At 42.8% G+C, this 20824-nt stretch overlaps 1 protein-coding gene across 4 annotated transcripts in view; it reads right to left on the minus strand.

Annotated features, from left to right (window-relative positions):
- The window catches only part of LOC139264414 (tudor domain-containing protein 7-like), a 184458-nt gene that overhangs the window by 81984 nt on the left and 81650 nt on the right, over positions 1–20824 (minus strand). For all 4 annotated transcript variants that reach the window (XM_070880846.1, XM_070880856.1, XM_070880838.1 and 1 more), the window contains one exon: positions 14319–14539. In XM_070880846.1, the coding sequence (XP_070736947.1) occupies positions 14319–14539 (221 nt within the window). The remainder of the gene's footprint in view (positions 1–14318; positions 14540–20824) is intronic.

A 20824-nucleotide genomic window follows, 5' to 3' on the forward strand; every position in this document is an offset into this window, starting at 1 on the left:
ACCTCTCCCCTCCCCCAAACTAAGCATACTACAGTTAACTGTAGCACCATGGTTGAAGTCAGCCAATTCAGCAGGGACCAGGGAATTCAATTAGAACCCTCCTGGTCTGAATGGCTCAGCTGCACACTGGATAAATTTGCTAAAATCATTGGGGTCACTTATTTCTATTAATTTCAACCTTGGCATTGCATCAAGAGCCTTATCTTTCATTTTCTCAACAATAAAATTTGCTGTACAAATAGTTTTATATGCTAGTTATTTACAGCATCTGGACTTGAAAACATAGTAGGAATACTTGAAACTAGCAAAAACGCACAAATATTGAGCTTCTGGACAAATGGAAATATTTAAAATAGAAATGGCTCCCCTGGAGCAGAGACAAAGATTATAATGTAGAGAAATAAAAACAATTACATGGACTGATCAAAAAAAATAAATGAAGGAGAAGAAAATAGCAAATGAGAGCCTGGATAATTTATTATATATTTAAGCACAAAGAACAGTCAGACAGATTAAATAGCTCTGTTTAAACTCAAGATACAGTAGCAGAACACACTTCAGCCATTTAGGGTGTAGGCAGCTTAAATATATAAAGAACAATGATACAATGCACCAAAAGCCCATTTCTTTTTTTGTTCATTACATATGTAACCAATAGTGAACAAAAACTTTGATTTAGCATATCTGATTCATAAAAAGGAGAGGATGATCAGATTTGGTTAAAATTGTGTAGTCAATCTAGTTTAAAAAAAAATGAATTTTCCAACTCTTTCCATATTATACATTAAAAATACAGTTTCAGTAATTTGCAACATGATCTTTTTTATGGAAAATTGCCTGTAAATACTTCATTACAGGTGAGCATCATTTATAGACAAACTCTCATAGTATCTGTAAAGATATGTCTAAAATACAAGAGCATAGAATCTATTAATACTGCAATGCCCCACCCATTAAAATTTATTACAGCATTATTTTAAGTCAACTCACCACATTCTGGAAATATGCAGCCATCTTTTGCAGATTTCATACACTTTTAGCGATATGCTTCATTCTCAGGAGTACAATGCAGGTTTTGTTCTACTCCATTGCCTTAGACTCTCCCGTCAATCATGATGACGTTGCTTTTGCACACAGCACATTTAAGGGCAGATGCAAAATTGCAATGCTTGCTAGAAAGGTGTTTATATCTGCTAAGAAATACTTGTTTTCCAGACCTCACTGTAAGCAACACTAGTACAAAATCATTGGTCCACTGTCACTCTTAAAAGCATTGGTAAAAGATTTCTAATAAAGCAATGGAATGACAGCATGAGGAATTCGTACTGGTGCTGAAGCCCAACCTGGAAGGAGGGGGAGGAGCAGTACAGCATTTGGAAAAGTGAGTGATTCTGTGATAATCTAGGAAAGCTTTACACTGATTTTCAGTAGTCTAGATGTTTGATAGATGCAAGACAATGCAGTTCCCCAACATGGCAAGGGGAAAAATATTAGCTAGAGCTATACGGTCGTTCCCCAATGGCAGAATAATTTGCTCTGATGTTAATATGCCATAGCTAGTTTGAATAGTTTGGTTAAATATTTACAAAGATTTCTGATTTTAAATGCCTCTCTTTTTTACACCACGGAAAGAAGTAAAGAAGTAAAAATGGGCGATATGTCCAGCATTAGTGGTTGCTTTATTTTTCAGGATCGCCGGAATATCGCCCATTTTAAAAACCGCTAGTTTCGCCTTTTTCATTTGGGCCTTAGCGATGTGAAATGGGCGATCGTGATGTATTCAGTCGTGCAAAGCCGGCATCCATAGCAACAGCCATTCTGCGCATGCACGTTTTTTTTTCAGACAAAGAGCTTTTCCCGCGGTTCGGGAGGTCAGGGGTCATCAGTGGAGGAGAGAGAAGGAAGGTTGTGTCGAGGCAATGGAGATGGAACATGAGGAGTCGGGAGAGAGTGATGTTGCAGAGGTTGCAGGGAGAAGGAGGGCGAAAACCTTTTCTGATGTAGCCAACGAAGCTCTAGTTCACGAGGTGGAAACTCGGTGGGGCCAATTAACCCGGGGTGAGCGTGGGAAACCTCTTCCCCGGATATACCAGCGAATATGGGTGGACATCGCCAAAGTGGTAACTTCGGCAGCCCACAATGTGAGAGAGCCAAAACCAGTGCCGCAAGCGCTGGAACAGTCTGGTGGCATCTGCAAGACTAAGGATTAAATTATTAGATTTATATTTGTAATGATGCACTGACTTATTAATTAGAATGTAAATCTGCTGGATTGTGATCTTGGGTAGCATCGCTGTTAAGATTTGGATGAGGTCGAACCTGCACTCCCAGGACTCTAACCCTGGGAGGGCAGGGCCCAGGACTCTAATCCTGAGAGGGCAGGTGTCCTTGGAACCATTCCGTGCAAATGTGAATTCGTAATCTTGCTGAGATGCTTTAAACTGAATCGACAGTATTATTATTTAAACGCTTTGATTGAAAATTGGGGCCAAAGGAATGACTGGAAACAGACAGACCGCAAACACTCGGCATTTCTACCACTTTAGTTTAGAAGGAGAATTATTAAATTATATCACTGCTTGTATGCTGTGAGCAACTCTTTAACTTGGTCACCGTCTCCTTTTTGGTTAGGAAGGTGGATGGGGGCACATCTGAGCACCGAGGGGGCCGATCAGCTTTGCCCTGACTGTGAGTCGCTCCAGCTGCTGTCAGTCACACAGTGACCCAACCTGGACTGGGGGAGAGCTGCCCTGGCTCACTTGGGGACATTAGCTCCGGCCACACGGAAGTCTCCGAGCACAGCCCAGGGACATGGTGCTCCCTCCTCTCATGGTCCAGTCTTTGCCGAGCTCACCGGCGGTCCTGATTCTCCCCCCGCCTCGGGGACCTCCATCGATTGCAATAACCCGGCTCCCTCCTCTCAGACGGTGAAGGTCACGGCCCGTGGCTGGGGCCTTTCCTGGGGATTGTACGCGAGCGGGTTGGTGTCACGCATTAGTTCTTAACCACGATCTTATTAAATTTCTTCTTTGATACAAAACGTATTAGCATATAACGTCAACGACGAATAGCATGTGCGATGACTAATTGTGGATTACAATATCTGTGTCTTTCTGTAATAGAACCTAGCTTATGCCATGCTCTTGTCACGTTTACAGAAGAAGATATCTTCGAATCGGGTGGAGCAAAGGTGGACCGGAGGAGGGCCTGCGGATCTTTTTCAGTTAACCGATCTGGAGGAGCGTGTCTCAGCCCCTGTAGGGGCACATATTCGTTCTGTCATCCATGGTGGTGCAGTTCCCGTTGTTGCGCCACGTGAGTAATGTGTAAACTAGTGGTAATTTAAAGTAATTTTATGCCACTTGATTATAATAAATGAATGATGTAATGTTATGTATGCAGTTTTTGTACTCTCATGTGAATCATATGTAACGTCTCCCATTCATATTTATTGCAGTAGTGTTGCTCCTCATACATATGCCTGCGCAGCGCAATCATTCTCATGTCTCCCATCCTCTTCTACTAACCTCAATTATGTTTTCCAGCTCCCCAGGCGCAACGGATGGCCCATGGAGCATCACCCCAATCGCCGCAGGCCGTGCTGAACACAGGGGAAAAAGATACAACCGAGGAGGATGATGGAGCCGGCCGAGGAATCTGCAGTACCTACGGCCACGTCATCCTCAATGGATGAAGTAGCGGGGCCATGCGGCTTGCAGCAGGGCACTCAGAGTGGTCCAGTACCCACGCCAACCCCGCGGAGGTTGGGTCAGCAAGGAAGGCATGAGCAGTGACAGGCAGATGTCAACGAGGACATGGTGTCACTGTCGAGGGCGAGCGTCGACATTGGTCGAGAGCTCCTCCAAGCAATTGGTGAGTTGACTGGCAACACTGCCACACTACCTGCGCGAATCTCGGAGGACATGGGGCAGCTGGTTGCGACAAATTGAATCTGCCAATATCACCCCCCCACCCCACGGCAGCAGTGCTCGAGATGCTCTGCTGCAAGACAACTTGGCACCGTTACTAAGTGGGAAAGGGGGAGGGGGGGATCTGATGAGGGGGGGGGGGCGGTGGGTATTGGTTAAGGAGGGAAGTGAAGCCGCAGATAGGGACGGGCGCGGGGGGAGGCGGGCCGTGGGGAGGCCTTAATCTATTTTAAATGAAAATTGTTGACTGTTGTTCTTACTGTTATTAAAAATTTGTTGAATGTTAGGGGTGGTGGGAGGGTGTTTTTGTACGGTTATCGTTATTGAAAATTTATCGGTGGGTGAAAAATTTTGTTGACTTTTGGGGGTGGAGTGGCGGGGGGGGGGGGGGGCAGGAGATAGATATTATAATTTGTTTAAATTATTTTACATCAATTGTTAAATTATTAAAAAATTTTATTGAATTTTACAATTGTTGTGCAGTGTCTTCTAATAACGTACGGTTAAACATCAATGCAAGGACTGCAAACAATGGCCAGGCCAGGATGAAACGTACAGCAACTGTAACTGTCACCAACATAACTTCACGCAAAGCGTTCATTTATGAGCTGCTGACGCAACTGTCTTGCAGCTGCGTAGCTACCATGGGGTTTTTCCAGTGGTGTGGGGGGGGGCATGGGTTTATCGCCAGGCTGATCGTCCTCCCCGAGGTCCTCGTCCTCCTCTTCTCTCTCTCGGTGGACCAGCAATCCCATCTGGCAATTGTTGTCCTCTCCTAATAGCTAGGTTATGCAACATGCAGCACACCACAATGAACTCAGCGACCTGCTCAGGGTGGTATTGTAGGTTGCCTCCTGAGTAGTCCAGGCATCTGAACCTCTGCTTCAGCACTCCAACTGTCTTGGACGATATTGCATGTGGCTATATGGCTTTCATTGCAGCGCTTCTTGGCTTCTGTCTGAGTTTTTCACAAGGGGGTCACGAGCCAACTGGCCAGGCCATATCCTTTATTCCCTAGCATCCAACTGTGACCTTGTGGCTGACTCTCAAACAGGTCAGAGACAGTGCTCTCATGCAAGATGTGCACATCATGAATGCTCCCTGGAAAATTTGCATTTACTGCCATGATTATTTGCCTGTAGTCGACAACAAGCTGCACATTCAAGGAGTGAAATCCCTTTCGGTTACGGTAAACCTCTGCATCCTGAAACGGTGCTCGCAAGGCGATGTGCATACAGTCTATTGTGCCCTGCACCTTGAGGAAATTTGCTATTCTCGAGAACCCCAAAGCCCTCTCACTCTGTGCATCCCTGGTCATAGGGAAGTTTATAAAAGTTCATCCTGCGTGTGTAAAGGGCTTCAGTCACCTGTTGAATGCAGCAATGTCTGGCGTGCTGAGAGATGCAACAAATGTCACCAGCTAAGGTCTAAAAGGAACCCGATGCATAGAAGGAATGTGCCGCGGTAACCTTAACCTCAACAGGCAGTACGGTCCTAATGGTGCTGGTATGCTGCAGATCTCCCTTAATTAGCTGGCATATCTCACTGACGACCTCCTTTCAGGAGCGCAGCCTTCTAACGCATATGTTATCGGACAAGTCCAGGTTGGATCCAAGGTCTCCTCCTCCTCAGCAGTCTGCCATCTCTTTGATTGGGCAAATAATGCTCTTCAATAAACCTTCTCCCATCTCAATACTGCAGCATGTGAGTAGTCATCAATACTGGTTGAGAAATTACAGGGCCCCATCACTATAAAGGCCCTAATCTGTCTTCAAAATTCTTAAATTGTCCTCAACAAACACAATATAAACTCGAAATTGACCACAATGTGATTAGATAATTAGCAAGATTCTAAAACGCCCTTAAAATCCACTTGCGAATTACTTCAATGTGAAGATCAACTTGAAGCAGCCTTTTATTAAACTTCGTCCGATTTACAAAATGGCGTCCATACTGCTGGGTTAAGGTCAGGTGAGTGCAGCTTTTCTTGAGTGTCTTTTTGGATGAGCGATCATTTCGGTGCAATATTGGCGAAATGCTGAAAGTAGCGTTGAGCGATAATCTGGACGATATTTGGACGTTAGTTTCCATTATAAATATTATTCTAGGTCTTGCATGAGTGAGGAAGAGTTCATAAGAGTGCATGGGATGGGTTCCTTGAGCAGTATATAACTGAACCAACCAGGGGGCAGGCTATCTTAGATCTGGTCCTGTGTAAAGTGACAGGATTAATAAACAATCTCCGAGTAAAGGAACCCCTTGGAATGAGTGATCATGATTGAATTTCAAATTCAGATGGAGGGTGAGAAAGTTGGATCTCTAACCAGCGTACGAAGCTTAAATAAAGGAGACTATGAAGGTATGTGGGAAGAGTTGGGTAAAGTGGACTGAGAAAATAGATTAAAGTGTAGGACGGTTGATGAACAGTGGTGTACATTTAAGGAAATATTTCACCACTCTCAAGAAAAATATATTCCAGTGAGGAGGAAAAGGTGTAAGAGAAATGATAGCCATCCATGGCTAACTAAAGAAATAAAAGACGGTATCCAATTAAAAAAAAGGGCATACAAAGTGGCCAAAACTAGTGGGAGGACAGAAGATTGGGAAGCTTTTAAAAGCCAGCAAAGAATGACTAAAAAAAAGATTAAGAAAGGGAAGATAGACTATGAAAGTAAACTAGCACGAAATATAAAAACAGATAGCAAGAGCTTCGATAGGTATATAAAAAGGAAAAGAGTGACGAAAGTAAATGTTCGTCCCTTAGAGGACAAGACCGGGGAATTAGTAATGGGGAACATGGAGATGGCAGCAACTCTGAACAAATATTTTGTATCAGTCTTTAAGTAGAGGACACTAACAATATTCCAACAGTGGATAGAATAGGGGCTATAGGGGGGGAGGAACTTAACACAATCACAATCACTAAGGAGGTGGTACTCAGTAAGATAATGGGACTAAAGGTAGATAAATCCCCTGGACCTCATGGCTTGCATCCTAGGGTCTTAAAAGTGGCAGGGATTGTGGATGCATTGGTTGTAATTTACCAAAATTCCCTGGATTCTGGGTAGGTCCCAGCAGATTGGAAAACTGCAAATGTAACGCCCCTATTTAAAAAAGGAGGCAGACAAAAAGCAGGACACTATAGGCCAGTTAGCCTAACATCTGTGGTTGGGAAAATGTTGGAGTCCATTATTAAAGAAGCAGTAGCAGCACATTTGGAAAAGCAAATTCGGTCAGGCAGAATCAGCATGGATTTATGAAGAGGAAGTCATGTTTGACAAATTTACTGGAGTTTTTTTGAGGATGTAACGAACAGGGTGGATAAAGGGGAACCAGTGGATGTGGTGTATTTGGATTCCAGAAGGCATTTGACAAGGTGCCACACAAAAGGTTACTGCACAAGATAAAAGTTCACGGGGTTGGGGGTAATATATTAGCATGGATAGAGGATTGGCTAACTAACAGAAAACAGAGAATCGGGATTAATGGTTCATTCTCTGGTTGGCAACCAGTAACTAGTGGGGTGCCGCTGGGACTCCAACTATCTACAATCTATATTAACGACTTGAAAGAAGGGACAGAGTGTAACATAACCAAGTTTTCTGATGATACAAAGATGGGAGGAAAAGCAATGTGTGAGGAGGATACAAATAATCTGCAAAAGGACATAGACAGGATAAGTGAGTGGGCTAAAATTTGGCAGATAAATTATAATGTTGGAAAGTGTGAGGTAACGCACTTTGGCAGAAAAAAATCAAAGAGCAAGTTATTATTTAAATGGAGAAAGATTGCAAGGTGGGGGTACTTGTGCATGAAACACAAAAGGATAGTATGCAGGTACAGCAAGTGATCAGGAAGGCCAATGGAATCTTGGCCTTTATTGCAAAGGGGATGGAGTATAAAAACAAGGAAGTCTTACTACAGTTATACAGGGTATTGGTGAGGCCACACCTGGAATACTGCGAGCAGTTTTGGTTTCCATATTTACGAAAGGATATACTTGTTTTGGAGGCAGTTCAGAGAAGATTCACTAGATTAATTCCAGAAATGAGGGGGTTGACTTACGAGGAAAGGTTGAGGAGGTTGGGCCTCTACTCATTGGAATTCAGAAGAATGAAAGGTGATCTTATCGAAATTATGAGATTATGAGGGGTGGGGGGTTGACAAGGTGGATGCAGAGAAGACGTTTTCACTGATAGGGGAGACTAGAACTAGAGGGCATAATCTTAGAATAAGGGGCCGCCCATTTAAAACTGAGATGAGGAGAAACGTCTTCTCTCAGAGGGTTGTGAATCTGTGGAATTCGCTGCCTCAGAAAGCTGGGACATTGAATAAATGTGACAGAAGTACACAGTTTCTTAAAAGATAAGGGAATAAGGGTTTATGGGGAGTGGGCAGGAAGTGGATCGAAGTCCATGATCGGATCAGCCATGATCGTATTAAATGGCGGATCAGGCTCGAGTGAACATAAGAACATCAGAACATAAGAATTAGGAACAGGAGTAGGCCATCTAGCCCCTCGAGCCTGCTCCGCCATTCAACAAGATCATGGCTGATCTGGCCGTGGACTCAGCTCCACTTACCCGCCCGCTCCCCATAACCCTTAATTCCCTTATTGGTTAAAAATCTATCTATCTGTCACTTGAATACATTCAATGAGCTAGCCTCAACTGCTTCCCTGGGCAGAGAATTCCACAGATTCACAACCCTCTGGGAGAAGAAATTCCTTCTCAACTCGGCTTCCCCGTATTTTGAGGCTGTGCCCCCTAGTTCTAGTCTCCCCGACCAGTGGAAACAACCTCTCTGCCTCTATCTTGTCTATCCCTTTCATTATTTTAAATGTTTCTATAAGATCACCCCTCATCCTTCTGAACTCCAACGAGTAAAGACCCAGTCTACTCAATCTATCATCATAAGGTAACCCCCTCATCTCCGGAATCAGCCTAGTAAATCGTCTCTGTACCCCCTCCAAAGCTAGTATATCCTTCCTTAAGTAAGGTGACCAAAACTGCACACAGTACTCCAGGTGCGGCCTCACCAATACCCTATACAGTTGCAGCAGGACCTCCATGCTTTTGTACTCCATCCCTCTCGCAATGAAGGCTAACATTCCATTTGCCTTCCTGATTATCTGCTGCACCTGCAAACTAACTTTTTGAGATTCATGCACAAGGACCCACAGGTCCCTCTGCACCGCAGAATGTTGTAATTTCTCCCCATTCAAATAATATTCCCTTTTACTGTTTTTTTTCCCCCCAAGGTGGATGACCTCACACTTTCCGACATTGTATTCCATCTGCCAAACCTTAGCCCATTCGCTTAACCTATCTAAATTTCTTTGCAGCCTCTCTGTGTCCTCTACACAACCCGCTTTCCCACTAATCTTTGTGTCATCTGCAAATTTTGTTACACTACACTCTGTCCCCTCTTCCAGGTCATCTATGTATATTGTAAATAGTTGTGGTCCCAGCACCGATCCCTGTGGCACACCACTAACCACCGATTTCCAACCCGAAAAGGACCCATTTATCCCGACTCTCTGCTTTCTGTTAGCCAGCCAATTCTCTATCCATGCTAATACATTTCCTCTGACTCCGCGTACCTTTATCTTCTGCAGTAACCTTTTGTGTGGCACCTTATCGAATGCCTTTTGAAAATCTAAATACACCACATCCATCGGTACACCTCTATCCACCATGCTCGTTATATCCTCAAAAAATGCCAGTAAATTAGTTAAACATGATTTCCCCTTCATGAATCCATGCTGCGTCTGCTTGATTGCACTATTGCTATCTAGATGTCCCGCTATTTCTTCCTTAATGATAGCTTCAAGCATTTTCCCCACTACAGATGTTAAACTAACCGGCCTATAGTTACCTGCCTTTTGTCTGCCCCCTTTTTTAAACAGAGGCGTTACATTAGCTGCTTTCCAATCTGCTGGTACCTCCCCAGAGTCCAGAGAATTTTGGTAGATTGTAACGAATGCATCTGCTATAACCTCCGCCATCTCTTTTAATACCCTGGGATGCATTTCATCAGGACCAGGGGACTTGTCTACCTTGAGTTCCATTAGCCTGTCCAGCACTACCCCCCTAGTGATAGTGATTGTCTCAAGGTCCTCCCTTCCCACATTCTTGTGACCAGCAATTTTTGGCATGGTTTTTGTGTCTTCCACTGTGAAGACCAAAGCAAAATAATTGTTTAAGGTCTCAGCCATTTCCACATTTCCTATTATTAAGTGGCTGTATGGCCTACTCCTGCTCCTACTTCTTTTGTTCTTAAAACATCAGATTTTATTTCAAAAATAGACCAGGCGATTCAGCTCATTCCTGTATGCTGAAAGTTCCGCCGGCGATAAATGGCCGATAATCGGGCGGTAGTTTCCATTTCTCATCAAAAATGGGCGATAATCGCCGGTTATATGGGGGCTAAATGGGCGAATATGTGCCGAAAGTCTAGCCCTTAATGTGTAGTCACTGTTGTCGTGTAGGAAACCGTCTCCTACTCTAGACTACATTCAGAAATCACTGCAGTGCATCTGATCTCGGTGGGTCTGATGCATGCTTTCTAAACCCACCATCAAGAAAGGGCTTCACCTCAAATGAGAAATACACATGTGCCATGGGAGAAGATGGTGATATAACATGACCATGGGATGCCAGGAACAATATGATTTTCACCCATTTCAGTTCAGGCAATCTCCAGTATCAAGTTGAGAAACTTCGTAGAATAGTATTGCTGAAAATCAGGCACGCATAGGATCCCATCCTACCAACCTATACCTATAGGAAACTTTACATAGACTTGTACATTCTGATTGATACAGACAATAAAGTATCTGCAACAGAGTACCTGTTTGCGACCAATAACCAATTCCATGGCCTTTACTTATTGTTGCCTTGTGTCTAGTCAAAAGTACGTCAGTTTGGTTTAGTTGCACTCAAGTCAGAAGATTGTGGGTACAAGCCTCACTTCAGATTTAAGTACATACCATTTCTCACATTACGGTGCTGCACTGAGGGATTGTCTTTCATATAAACATAGAAAATAGGTGCAGGAGTGGGCCATTCGGCCCTTTGAGCCCGCACCATCATTCAATAAGATCATGGCTGATCATTCACCTCAGTACCCCTTTCCTGCTTTCTCTTCATACCCCTTGATCCCTTTAGCCATAAAGGCCATATCTAACTCCCTCTTGAATATATCCAATGAACTGGCATCAACAACTCTCTGCGGTAGGGAATTCCACAGGTTAACAACTCTGAGTGAAGAAGTTTCTCCTCATCTCAGTCCTAAATGGCTTACCCCTTATCCTTAGACCATGTCCCTGGTATTGGACTTCCCAACATCGGGAACATTCTTCCTGCATCTAACCTGTCCAGTCCTGTCAGAATTTTATATGTTTCTATGAGATCCCCTCTCATCCTTCTAAGCTCTAGTGAATACAGGCCCAGTCGATCCAGTCTCGCCTCATATTTCAGTCCTGCCATCCTGGGAATCAGTCTGGTGAACCTTCGCTGCACTCCCTCAATAGCAAGAATGTCCTTCCTCAGATTAGGAGACCAAAACTAACACAATATTTCAGGTAAGGCCTCACTAAGGCCCTGTACAACTGCAGTAAGACCTCCCTGCTCCTATACTCAAATCCCCTAGCTTTGAAGGCCAACATACCATTTGTCTTTTTCACCGTCTGCTGTACCTGCATGCCAACTTTCAATGACTGATGTACCATGATACCCAGGTCTCGTTGCACCTCCCCTTTTCCTAATCTGCCACCATTCAGATAATATTCTGCCTTCGTGCTTTTGCTACCAAAGTGGATAACCTCACATTTATCCACATTATACTGCATCTGCCATGCGTTTGCCCACTCACCTAACCTGTCCAAGTCACCCTGCAGCCTTTTAGCGTCCTCCTCACAGCTCACACCGCCACCCAGCTTAGTATCATCTGCAAACTTGGAGATATTACACTCAATTCCCTCATCCAAATCATTAATGTATATTGTAAAGAGCTGGGGTCCCAGCACTGAGCCTTGCGGCACCCCACTAGTCATTGCCTGCCATTCTGAAAGGGACCCGTTTATCCTGACTCTCTGCTTCCTGTCTGCCAACCAGTTCTCTATCCACATCAGTACATTACCCCCAATACCATGTGCTTTGATTTTGCACACCAATCTCTTGTGTAGGACCTTGTCAAAAGCCTTTTGAAAGTCCAAATACACCACCTCCACTGGTTCTCCTTTCTCCACTCTACTAGTTACATCCTCAAAAAATTCTAGAAGATTTGTCAAGCAGGATTTCCCTTTCATAAATCCATGCTGACTGGACTGATCCAGTCACTGATTTCCAAATGTGCTGCTATTTCATCTTTAATAATTGATTCCAACATTTTCCCCACTACTGATGTCAGGCTAACTGGTCTATAATTACCCATTTTCTCTCTCCCTCCTTTCTTTGAAAGTGGTGTTACATTAGTTACCCTCCAGTCCATAGGAACCGATCCAGAGTCGATAGACTGTTGGAAAATGAACACCAATGCATCCACTATTTCTAGGACTACTTCCTTAAGTAATCTGGGATGCAGATTATCAGGCCCCGGAGATTTATTGGCCTTCAATCCCATCAATTTCCCTAACACAATTTCCCGCCTAATAAGGATTTCCTTAGGTTCCTCCTTCTCAGTAGACCCTCGGTCCCCTCGTATGTCCGGAAGGTTATTTGTGTGAGATGTAAAAGATGAGATGTAAAAGCACTTGCCTGCCCTGAGGGACAATAAAGATCCCATACACTATTTGAAAAGGAGCTGGAAGTCCAGTGTCCCAACTAATATTCCTCCTCCAACGAAAATCACCAAAAACAGGTTATCTAGCCATTCATTCATTTGCCATTTGTCAGATCATATGGTGCATAATTTACCTGGTACGTTTGCCTATGTAACAACAGTGACTGCACTTCAAAAGTACATTCAATTAATTTATTAAGCACTAAATTCCAAAGTATTAGCTAATTGAAAATATTTTAGTACATAAAAACTTCTAATTTTCAGGAGCATAGCGATTCATTGGTTGATTGTAAAGCGCTTTGGGGTATCCTGAGGATATGTATGATAAGGCGCTATATAACTAAATGCAAGACTATTTTTTGTTTCATGCATATATCAAATGCAAACGTAATACCGTAAACCATTTTTTTGGTGTTGCACGAGTGTTGGTGTACACTTCAGCCCTGGGAGTTTATTTTTCTCTGTTATTTTGTCCTTGTAAATTCATGGTTTATAGATTTTAAAAAACACATTTCTTTTATTTGTATGTAAAATTAAAGACTAGAATAATTTTGCACCCTCATATCTTAACCGTCACGTGGCCAAAAGAGATATTTTCTTTCTTCAATAGAAGGAATAATGTTAAGACTGCTTACCAGGTTCAATGGGTGATGGGCATTGCGTTAATCACTCAAGATACAGGGGCTTTGAACAATATCCTTAGAAACCATTACTGCATGACTTACAATCAACAATAGGGTTCAACCCCTCTTGAAAGATTTAAAAAAACATGAAATTACACCATTGAATATTTTTGCTAAGGGATCTCTCATGGCATTCATGGAGTAAAATATTGTTTTGAAGTATTCCGTGTACTTGTTTTCCAGATTTGCTAATCAGGAATGGATTGTTTAAAAAGTTCTTTCAATTAAATTAAACCTATCCCTGTTGAAACTTTATCACTGGCTATCTTTAATCTGAAAAATTGCAAGCATGGCAATAGAAAGCCAAATAAGTTAAACAAAATATTTGTGAGCGAAGAAGATAATTAGATGCAAAATCTTAAAAAAGGTATCAAATACAATGACATTTCCATCGGTTGCTAGGCTCCTTGAAACATCTCATTTTTGAACACAAGCAAATTGGTACTCAGCATTATTTCTGACCTACAGGTATACTTTGCAACACCGAACATGTTAACTGAACAGTAAGGATCACTTTGAAACTGCTTTGTGAAATCATCCATGTCAACCCAAGTCTTTGCACTCACAAACCAATCACAGTACTGAAAAGGTCATTCTTCAAAAGCAACTCAAAGAACCAATAGGCTGTAGTTATCATAGACCAATGGCAGAAGAGATCTTTCAATCAGATTGTTCCAATGGACCAATCGGTGCCAATAAAAATGCCATTGTTAAATCCACCACTCAAGATTATGTATAGATTTTAATTCTGTCTCCCCCAGTAACATCTGCTCTAAAGGGGGAAGGAAGGTAGATGGGAGGGGGAGGAGCTGTTGTAGAAGGAGAAAAAGAGTTGAGAAAAAGATGAGCGCATATAAATTTGAAAAATGCATTCAAAATTCTCTTTTGGAACGACTTGTTAGGTATTATAATGCCCACTCACTGTGCATAAATGGGTCCAATGCTCTAACTGCTTTAAAGCATCTTGCTGGAGATCCTCATTGAACATCCTTCTGTACAACTGCGGCAATTTTGAGACCCAAATTCCATTGGTGTATTTGCCCATGATCTCCTTCAGTCGGGACTGTACCAACTCACTATTGTAGGTGGATTGAGGTGCTGATGAATGGCATTTTCCTGTATCCACGACATCACTCCAAACAGCTACAAATTTGGGAAAAAAGTGCATCAAAACCTACTACAAGCTGTCATCACTATACCAAAATTCATGAGAATAAGATCAAATTCAAAAATATGAACCGAGCATTACTGATACAGTCATTGTACCATTGCGGCTCAACTGGTCAGCTGTAATACGGGCCAGCCACATACATGTTCACCAGGCTGCTCGTAGCCTTCATACTGTAAGCAATACACATCAAGTCGGGTCAGAGTAGGAAAAAATGGTAAAAAAAAATCAAAATTTAAAGCTCTTTATCTGAATGCACACAGCATTCGTAACAAGATAGATGAATTGACGGCACAAGAAGAAATAAATGATGGCCATTACAGAGATGTGGTTGCAAGGTGACGAAAGCTGGGAACTGAATATTCAAGGGTATTTGACATTTCGATATGCAGAAAGGAAAAGGAGGTGGAGTAGCTCTTAGTAAAGGATGAGATCGGTGCAGAAGTGAGAAGTGATATTGGCTCAAAAGATCAAGATGTAAAATCAGTTTGGGTGGAGATAAGAAATACTAAGGGAAATAAGTCACTGGTGGGAGTACCCCTAACAGTAGCTACCCTATAGGACAGAGTATAAATCAGGAAATAATGAAGGCTTGTAAGAAAGGTACGGCAATAATCATGGGTGATTTTAATCTTCATACTGATTGGACAAATCAAATTATCAAGGCTTGCCTTGAGAATGAAGTCATAGAGTGTATTCGGGATGGTTTCTTAGAACAATATGTTGTGGAACCAACAGGGAGCAGACTATTAATGATCTCATAGTAAAGGATTCTCTTGGGAAGAGTGATCATAGCATGATAGAATTTCAAATTCAGTTTGAGGGTGAGAAAGCTAGGTCTCAACCTAGTGTCCTGAACTCAAATAAAGGCAATTGCAAAGGTATAAACGCAGATTTGGCTAAAGTGGACTGGGAAGATAATTAAAGGGTGAGATGGTAGATGAGCAGTGGAAAACAATTAAGGAGGTATTTCATAACTCTCAGCTAAGATATATTCCAGTGAGAAAGAAAGACTCTAAGGGAAGGATGAACTATTCGTGGCTAACTAAGGAAGTAAAGGATGGTATCAAATTGTGGACAAAGGCATACAATGTTGTGAAGAATAGTGGAAAGCCAGAGGATTGGGACATTTTTAGAACTCAGCAAAGGACGACTAAAAAAAATGAGAGAAGATAGTTTGAGAGAGTAAATTAGCGAGAAATATAAAAATAGATAGCAAGAGTTTCTACAGGTATATAAAAAAGGAAGAGAGTAGCTAAAGTAAATGTTGGTCCCCTTGAGGATGAGACTGGGGAATTAATAATGGGAAACAGGGAAATGACAAGAGACTTTGAACAAATATTTTGCATCGGTCTTCACGGTAGAAGACACACAACGCATCCCAATAATTGATAATCAAGGGACTATTGGGAGGTGGGTGGGGTCGGGGGGGGAGGTTAAAACAATCATTATCACTTGGGAAAAAGTACTCGGCAAACTAATGGGACTAAAGGTGGATAGGTCCACTGGACCTGATGGCTTGCATCCGAGGGTTTTAAGAGAAGGGGCTGCAGAGATAGTGGATGCATTGGTAGTAATCTTCCAAAATTCCCTGGATTCTGGAGAGGTCCCAGCAGATTGGAAAACAGCAAATGTAACGCCCCTATTTAAGAAAGGAGAGATACTGAAAGCAGGCAACTATAGACCAGTTAGTCTAACATCTGTTGTTGGGAAAATTATTAAGGTAGTGGTAGCAGGACATTTAGAAAATCATAATATGGTCAAGCAGAGTCAGCATAATTTTATGAAAGAGAAATCATGCTTGACAAATTGTTAGAGTTCTTTGAGGATATAACGAGCAGGATGGATAAAGGGGAACCAGTAGATGTCATGTATTTGGATTTTCAGAAGGCATTTGATAAGGTGCCACCTAAACGATTACTGCACAACATAAAAAAGCTCACAGGGTTGGGGGTAATATATTAACACGGATAAAGGATTGGCTAACTAACAGAAAACAGAGAGTCGGGATAAATGGGTCATTTTCAGGTTGGCAAGCTGTAACTAGTGGGGTGTCACAGGGATCAGTGCTGGGGCCTCAACTATTTACAATCTATATTAATAACTTGGACAAAGGAATCGAGTATAATGAGACCAAATTTGCTGATGATACAAAGATAGGTGAGAAAGCAAATTGTGTGGAGGATGCAAAGAATCTGCAATGGGATAGATAGGCTAAGTGCGTGGGCAAAAATTTGGCAGATGGAGTATAATGTGGAAAAATGTGAGGTTATTCACTTTGGTAGGAAAAATAAAAAAGCAAATTATTATTTAAATGGGGAGGGGTTACAAAATACTGAGGTACAGAGCGATCTGCGGGTCCTTGTACATGAAACATAAAAAGCTAGTATGCAGGTACAAGAAGTAATCAGAAAGGCCAATGGAATATTGGTCTTTATTGCAAGGGAGATGGAGTATAAAAGTAGGCAAGTCCTGCTACAACTGTACAGGGTGTTGGTGAGACCACACCTAAAGTACTGTTTACAGTTTTGGTCTCCTTGTTTAAGGAGGGATATACTTACATTGGAGGCAGTTCACAGAAGATTCACGAGATTGATTCCCGAGATGAGGGGGTTGTCTTATGAAGAAAGGTTGAGCAGATTGGGCCTATACTCATTGGAGTTTAGAAGAATGAGAGGGGATCTTATTAGAACAGATAAGATTCTGAAGGGGCTTGACAGGATAGATGCAGAAAGGATGTTACTCCTTGTGGGGGAATCTAGAACTAGGGGGGCATAGTTTCAGAATAAGGGGCTGCCCATTTAAAATGGAAATGAGGAGGAATTTCTTCTGTCAGAGAGTCGTGAATCTTTGGAATTCTCTTCCCCAGAGAGCTGTGGAGACTTGGTCATTGAATATATTTAAGGTGAAGATAGACAGATTTTTGAATGATAAGGGAGTCGAGGGTTATGGGGAGTGGGCAAGGAAATGGAGTTGAGGCCAAGATCAGATCTTATTGAATGGCGGAGCAGGCTCGAGGGGCCAAATGGCCTACTCCTGCTCCAATTTCTTATGTTCTTATGTTCAACTCATCAGGCTGTTGTAGCTGTGACTCCCACCGCAGGCCGCATTAGTGGGGTAGTATATTAAACAGATGCATTTCAGACTAGGTGTAGATGAAAAGATAATTCAATATTAAAAGAACACATAACAATACACTGATCCAACAGCCACTAGCATCTTTTCAGTGGTCATTTCAATATCCAAAATTATTTCCATCTCGAAGATTACAAAGTTTTGCTTGGAAGTGAATTACTAAATCCACTATCATTATATGATCACTCTCTACATTAATGGCAAGTTCTTTCCCTTCAATCAATCAAAAAAAACGAGGCTGCAATTAAATGAAATAATGGTCAAAATATCAACAAATTTATTTAGAACTTTTAAGGTAGAGGCATACTCAGAAAAAATGGACACTGTGTCTAAGAAGGAGCTTTTAGGAGGGGTGACCAGAAGCTTGGTCAAAGAGGTGAATTTTAAGGAAGGTGAGGGAGATGGAGGCGTGGGAGGATTTAGGGAGGAAATTACAGAGCATGGAGCTTAGATGGCTGAAGGCATAGTCATGGATGGTGGGTTGAAGGGAGGGAAGAATACAGAAATGGCCATAGGCTGATGAGCAGAGAGTTCTGGCGGGGACTGCAGGAGGGAACAGAGATAGAGAGGGCCAACGCTGTAAAGCATTTTAAACAAGAGGATAAACTGGAGACCAGGAGCCAATGTAGGTCAGCAAGGACAGGGGTGAAGTGGTGGGTGAATGGGACCTGGTGAGGAATAGGATATGGATAGCAGAATTTTGGATAAGCTGAGGTTTGCAGAATGGAAGATGGGAGGCTGGCCAAGGGAGCATTGGAATATTTCTGGAAGGAACAAAGACATCGTTAACGAAGGGTTAATTAAATGGGACTGTTAATAATTTCTCTTTATATTAATTTAACTATGTCCAGTAACTTTTCAATTGCAATTGATTTCTCTAGCAGTTTGAATATCCCTTTGATATGGACAGGTCCTGTAACAAGACACTGGGAGGCTTGTAGACGAGAATAGGTACGTAGACGAGAATAGGTACGTAGACGGAATGGGCGGGCGTTTTGAAATTTGGGCATTACCATTACAAAACTAAGGGGGAAACTTTTGCCGGGCAGTTTCTCTAGCAAAAGCAGCTGTACCGCTGAGAAAATCGCCGAAAACCCACCAAAAATGAAGGTGAAAGTTTAGCCCGCAATGCTTAATAAATCTGTGTATATCGATCTGTAATGCTGTGAACCCGATTATTTTGAGGAACAACTTATAAGGACATCCATCTTCTAACATAGATGAGAGTTTCAACAGCATATGGGCTGAGTGAGGCTGGCAAAGTTAGAGGTGGAAGTCGGCGGTCTTTGTGATGGAGATGATGCGATCTGCACAGAGAAGTCTTAAATGGAGTGGAGTTAAACAGAACTGCTTATTCGGAAATTTGGAAAGAGTGAGAATTTGGAGAAGAAGGGAAGATTAATTTAAAAATTAAAAATGGGTTAGTGATATTTCACAGAGGCAGCAGACCTGAGGCGGAAGCTTAAAAGGCAAGGCTCAACAGGCAACAAATGAAAGGGACGTCAGAGTTTAAAAGTGACATTGGCACAAGGGAAGTAGCTGATTGGTGAGTGTTTTTTGTTCCCTGTTAAGTCAGTACTTAATCTTTAAATAAAGGTTAATTAAATCAGCTGATTGTTGAGTAGTTGCTGGGTGTGTTTTGCTAGGGTCGGGAGTTTATTTTTGCTTGATAGTTCCGAGTCTAACTAGAGGGATGGCAGGGCAGCTCAGTCCCGTGGATTGCACATCCTGTGGCATATGGGAAGTCCTGGATGCTACGCGCAGCCAGGACGACCATGTGTGCAGAAGGTGTCACCAGCTGCACCAACTCGTGTTTTGGAGCTTGAGCGGCGGCTGGAGTCACTGCGGTGCATCTGTGAGACTGAGAGCAACGTGGATAGCACGTTTCTAGAGGTGGTCACCCTGCAGCTTAAGAGTGTGCAGCAGAGAAGGAATGGGTGACCGCCAGACAGAAGAGGAGGACTAGGCAGGTACTGCAGGAGTCCATCTTTCTCTTCAACCGGTATTCTCTTCCGAGTACCGGTGGAGGCGACGGTGCCTCTGGGGAGTGCAGCCAGAACCAAGACAACAGCAACACAGGTGGCTCAGCTGCACCAGGGGGGGGGTGGGGGGGGAGAAGAATGGAAGAGCTATAGTTGTAGGGGAATTCAATAGTCAGAGGAGCAGACAGGTGTTTCTGTGGCCACAGATGTGACTCCAGGATGGTATGTTGCCTCCCTAGTGTCAGGGTCAAGGATGTCACCAAGCGGCTGCAGGGCATTCTGGGGGGACATGGTGAAAAGCTAGAGGTCATGGTCCATATCAGGACCAATGACATAGGTAGAAAGAGAGATGAGGTCCTGTAAGCAGAGGATAGGGAGCTAGGGGAGATTAAAAAGCAGGACCTCAAAAAGTAGTAATCTCCAGATTACTCCCAGTGCCACGAGCTAGTGAGTACAGAAATAGGAGGATAGAGCAGATGAATGCATGGCTGGAGAGTTGGTGCAGGAAGGAGGTCTTCAGATTCCTGAGGCATTGGGACGGTTTCTGGGGGAGGTGGGACCTATACAAGCCGGATGGGTTGCACCTCAACAGAGCCGGACCAATATCCTCACGGGGTGGGGGGGGGTTTGCTAGTGCTTTTGGGGAGGGTTTAAACTAGCTTGGCAGGGGGATGGGAACCTGAGAATAGATTCAGTAGGGAGGGAAGAAAAGCTGGAAGTGAAAAGCAAAAATGTAGAAAGTGAGCTTGAAGGACAGAGGAAACAAACAGGAAAAAAGGGTAAAAAACAAATTTAAAAGCTATTTGCCTAAATGCACGTAGCATTCATAACAAAATAGATGAGTTGATGGCCCAAATAGATACAAATGGGTATGATCAGATAGCCATTACAGAGACATGGTTGCAAGGTGACCAGGACTGGGAACTAAATCTTCAGGGGTATTTGACAATTCGGAACGACAGACAGAAAGGAAAAGGAGATGGGGTAGCATTGTTAATAAAGGATGGGATCAGTGCGTTAGTGAGAAATGATATTGGCTCAGAGGATCAAGATGTTGACTCAGTTTTTTAATGTATGTAAACCTGTAAATACCATGTCTAACCACCAGAGGGCTTATCCCCTGGAGTCCCAAGGATCCCACAA

This window comes from Pristiophorus japonicus, chromosome 1, assembly GCF_044704955.1.
Source record: "Pristiophorus japonicus isolate sPriJap1 chromosome 1, sPriJap1.hap1, whole genome shotgun sequence".
Lineage (NCBI taxonomy): Eukaryota > Metazoa > Chordata > Chondrichthyes > Pristiophoridae > Pristiophorus > Pristiophorus japonicus.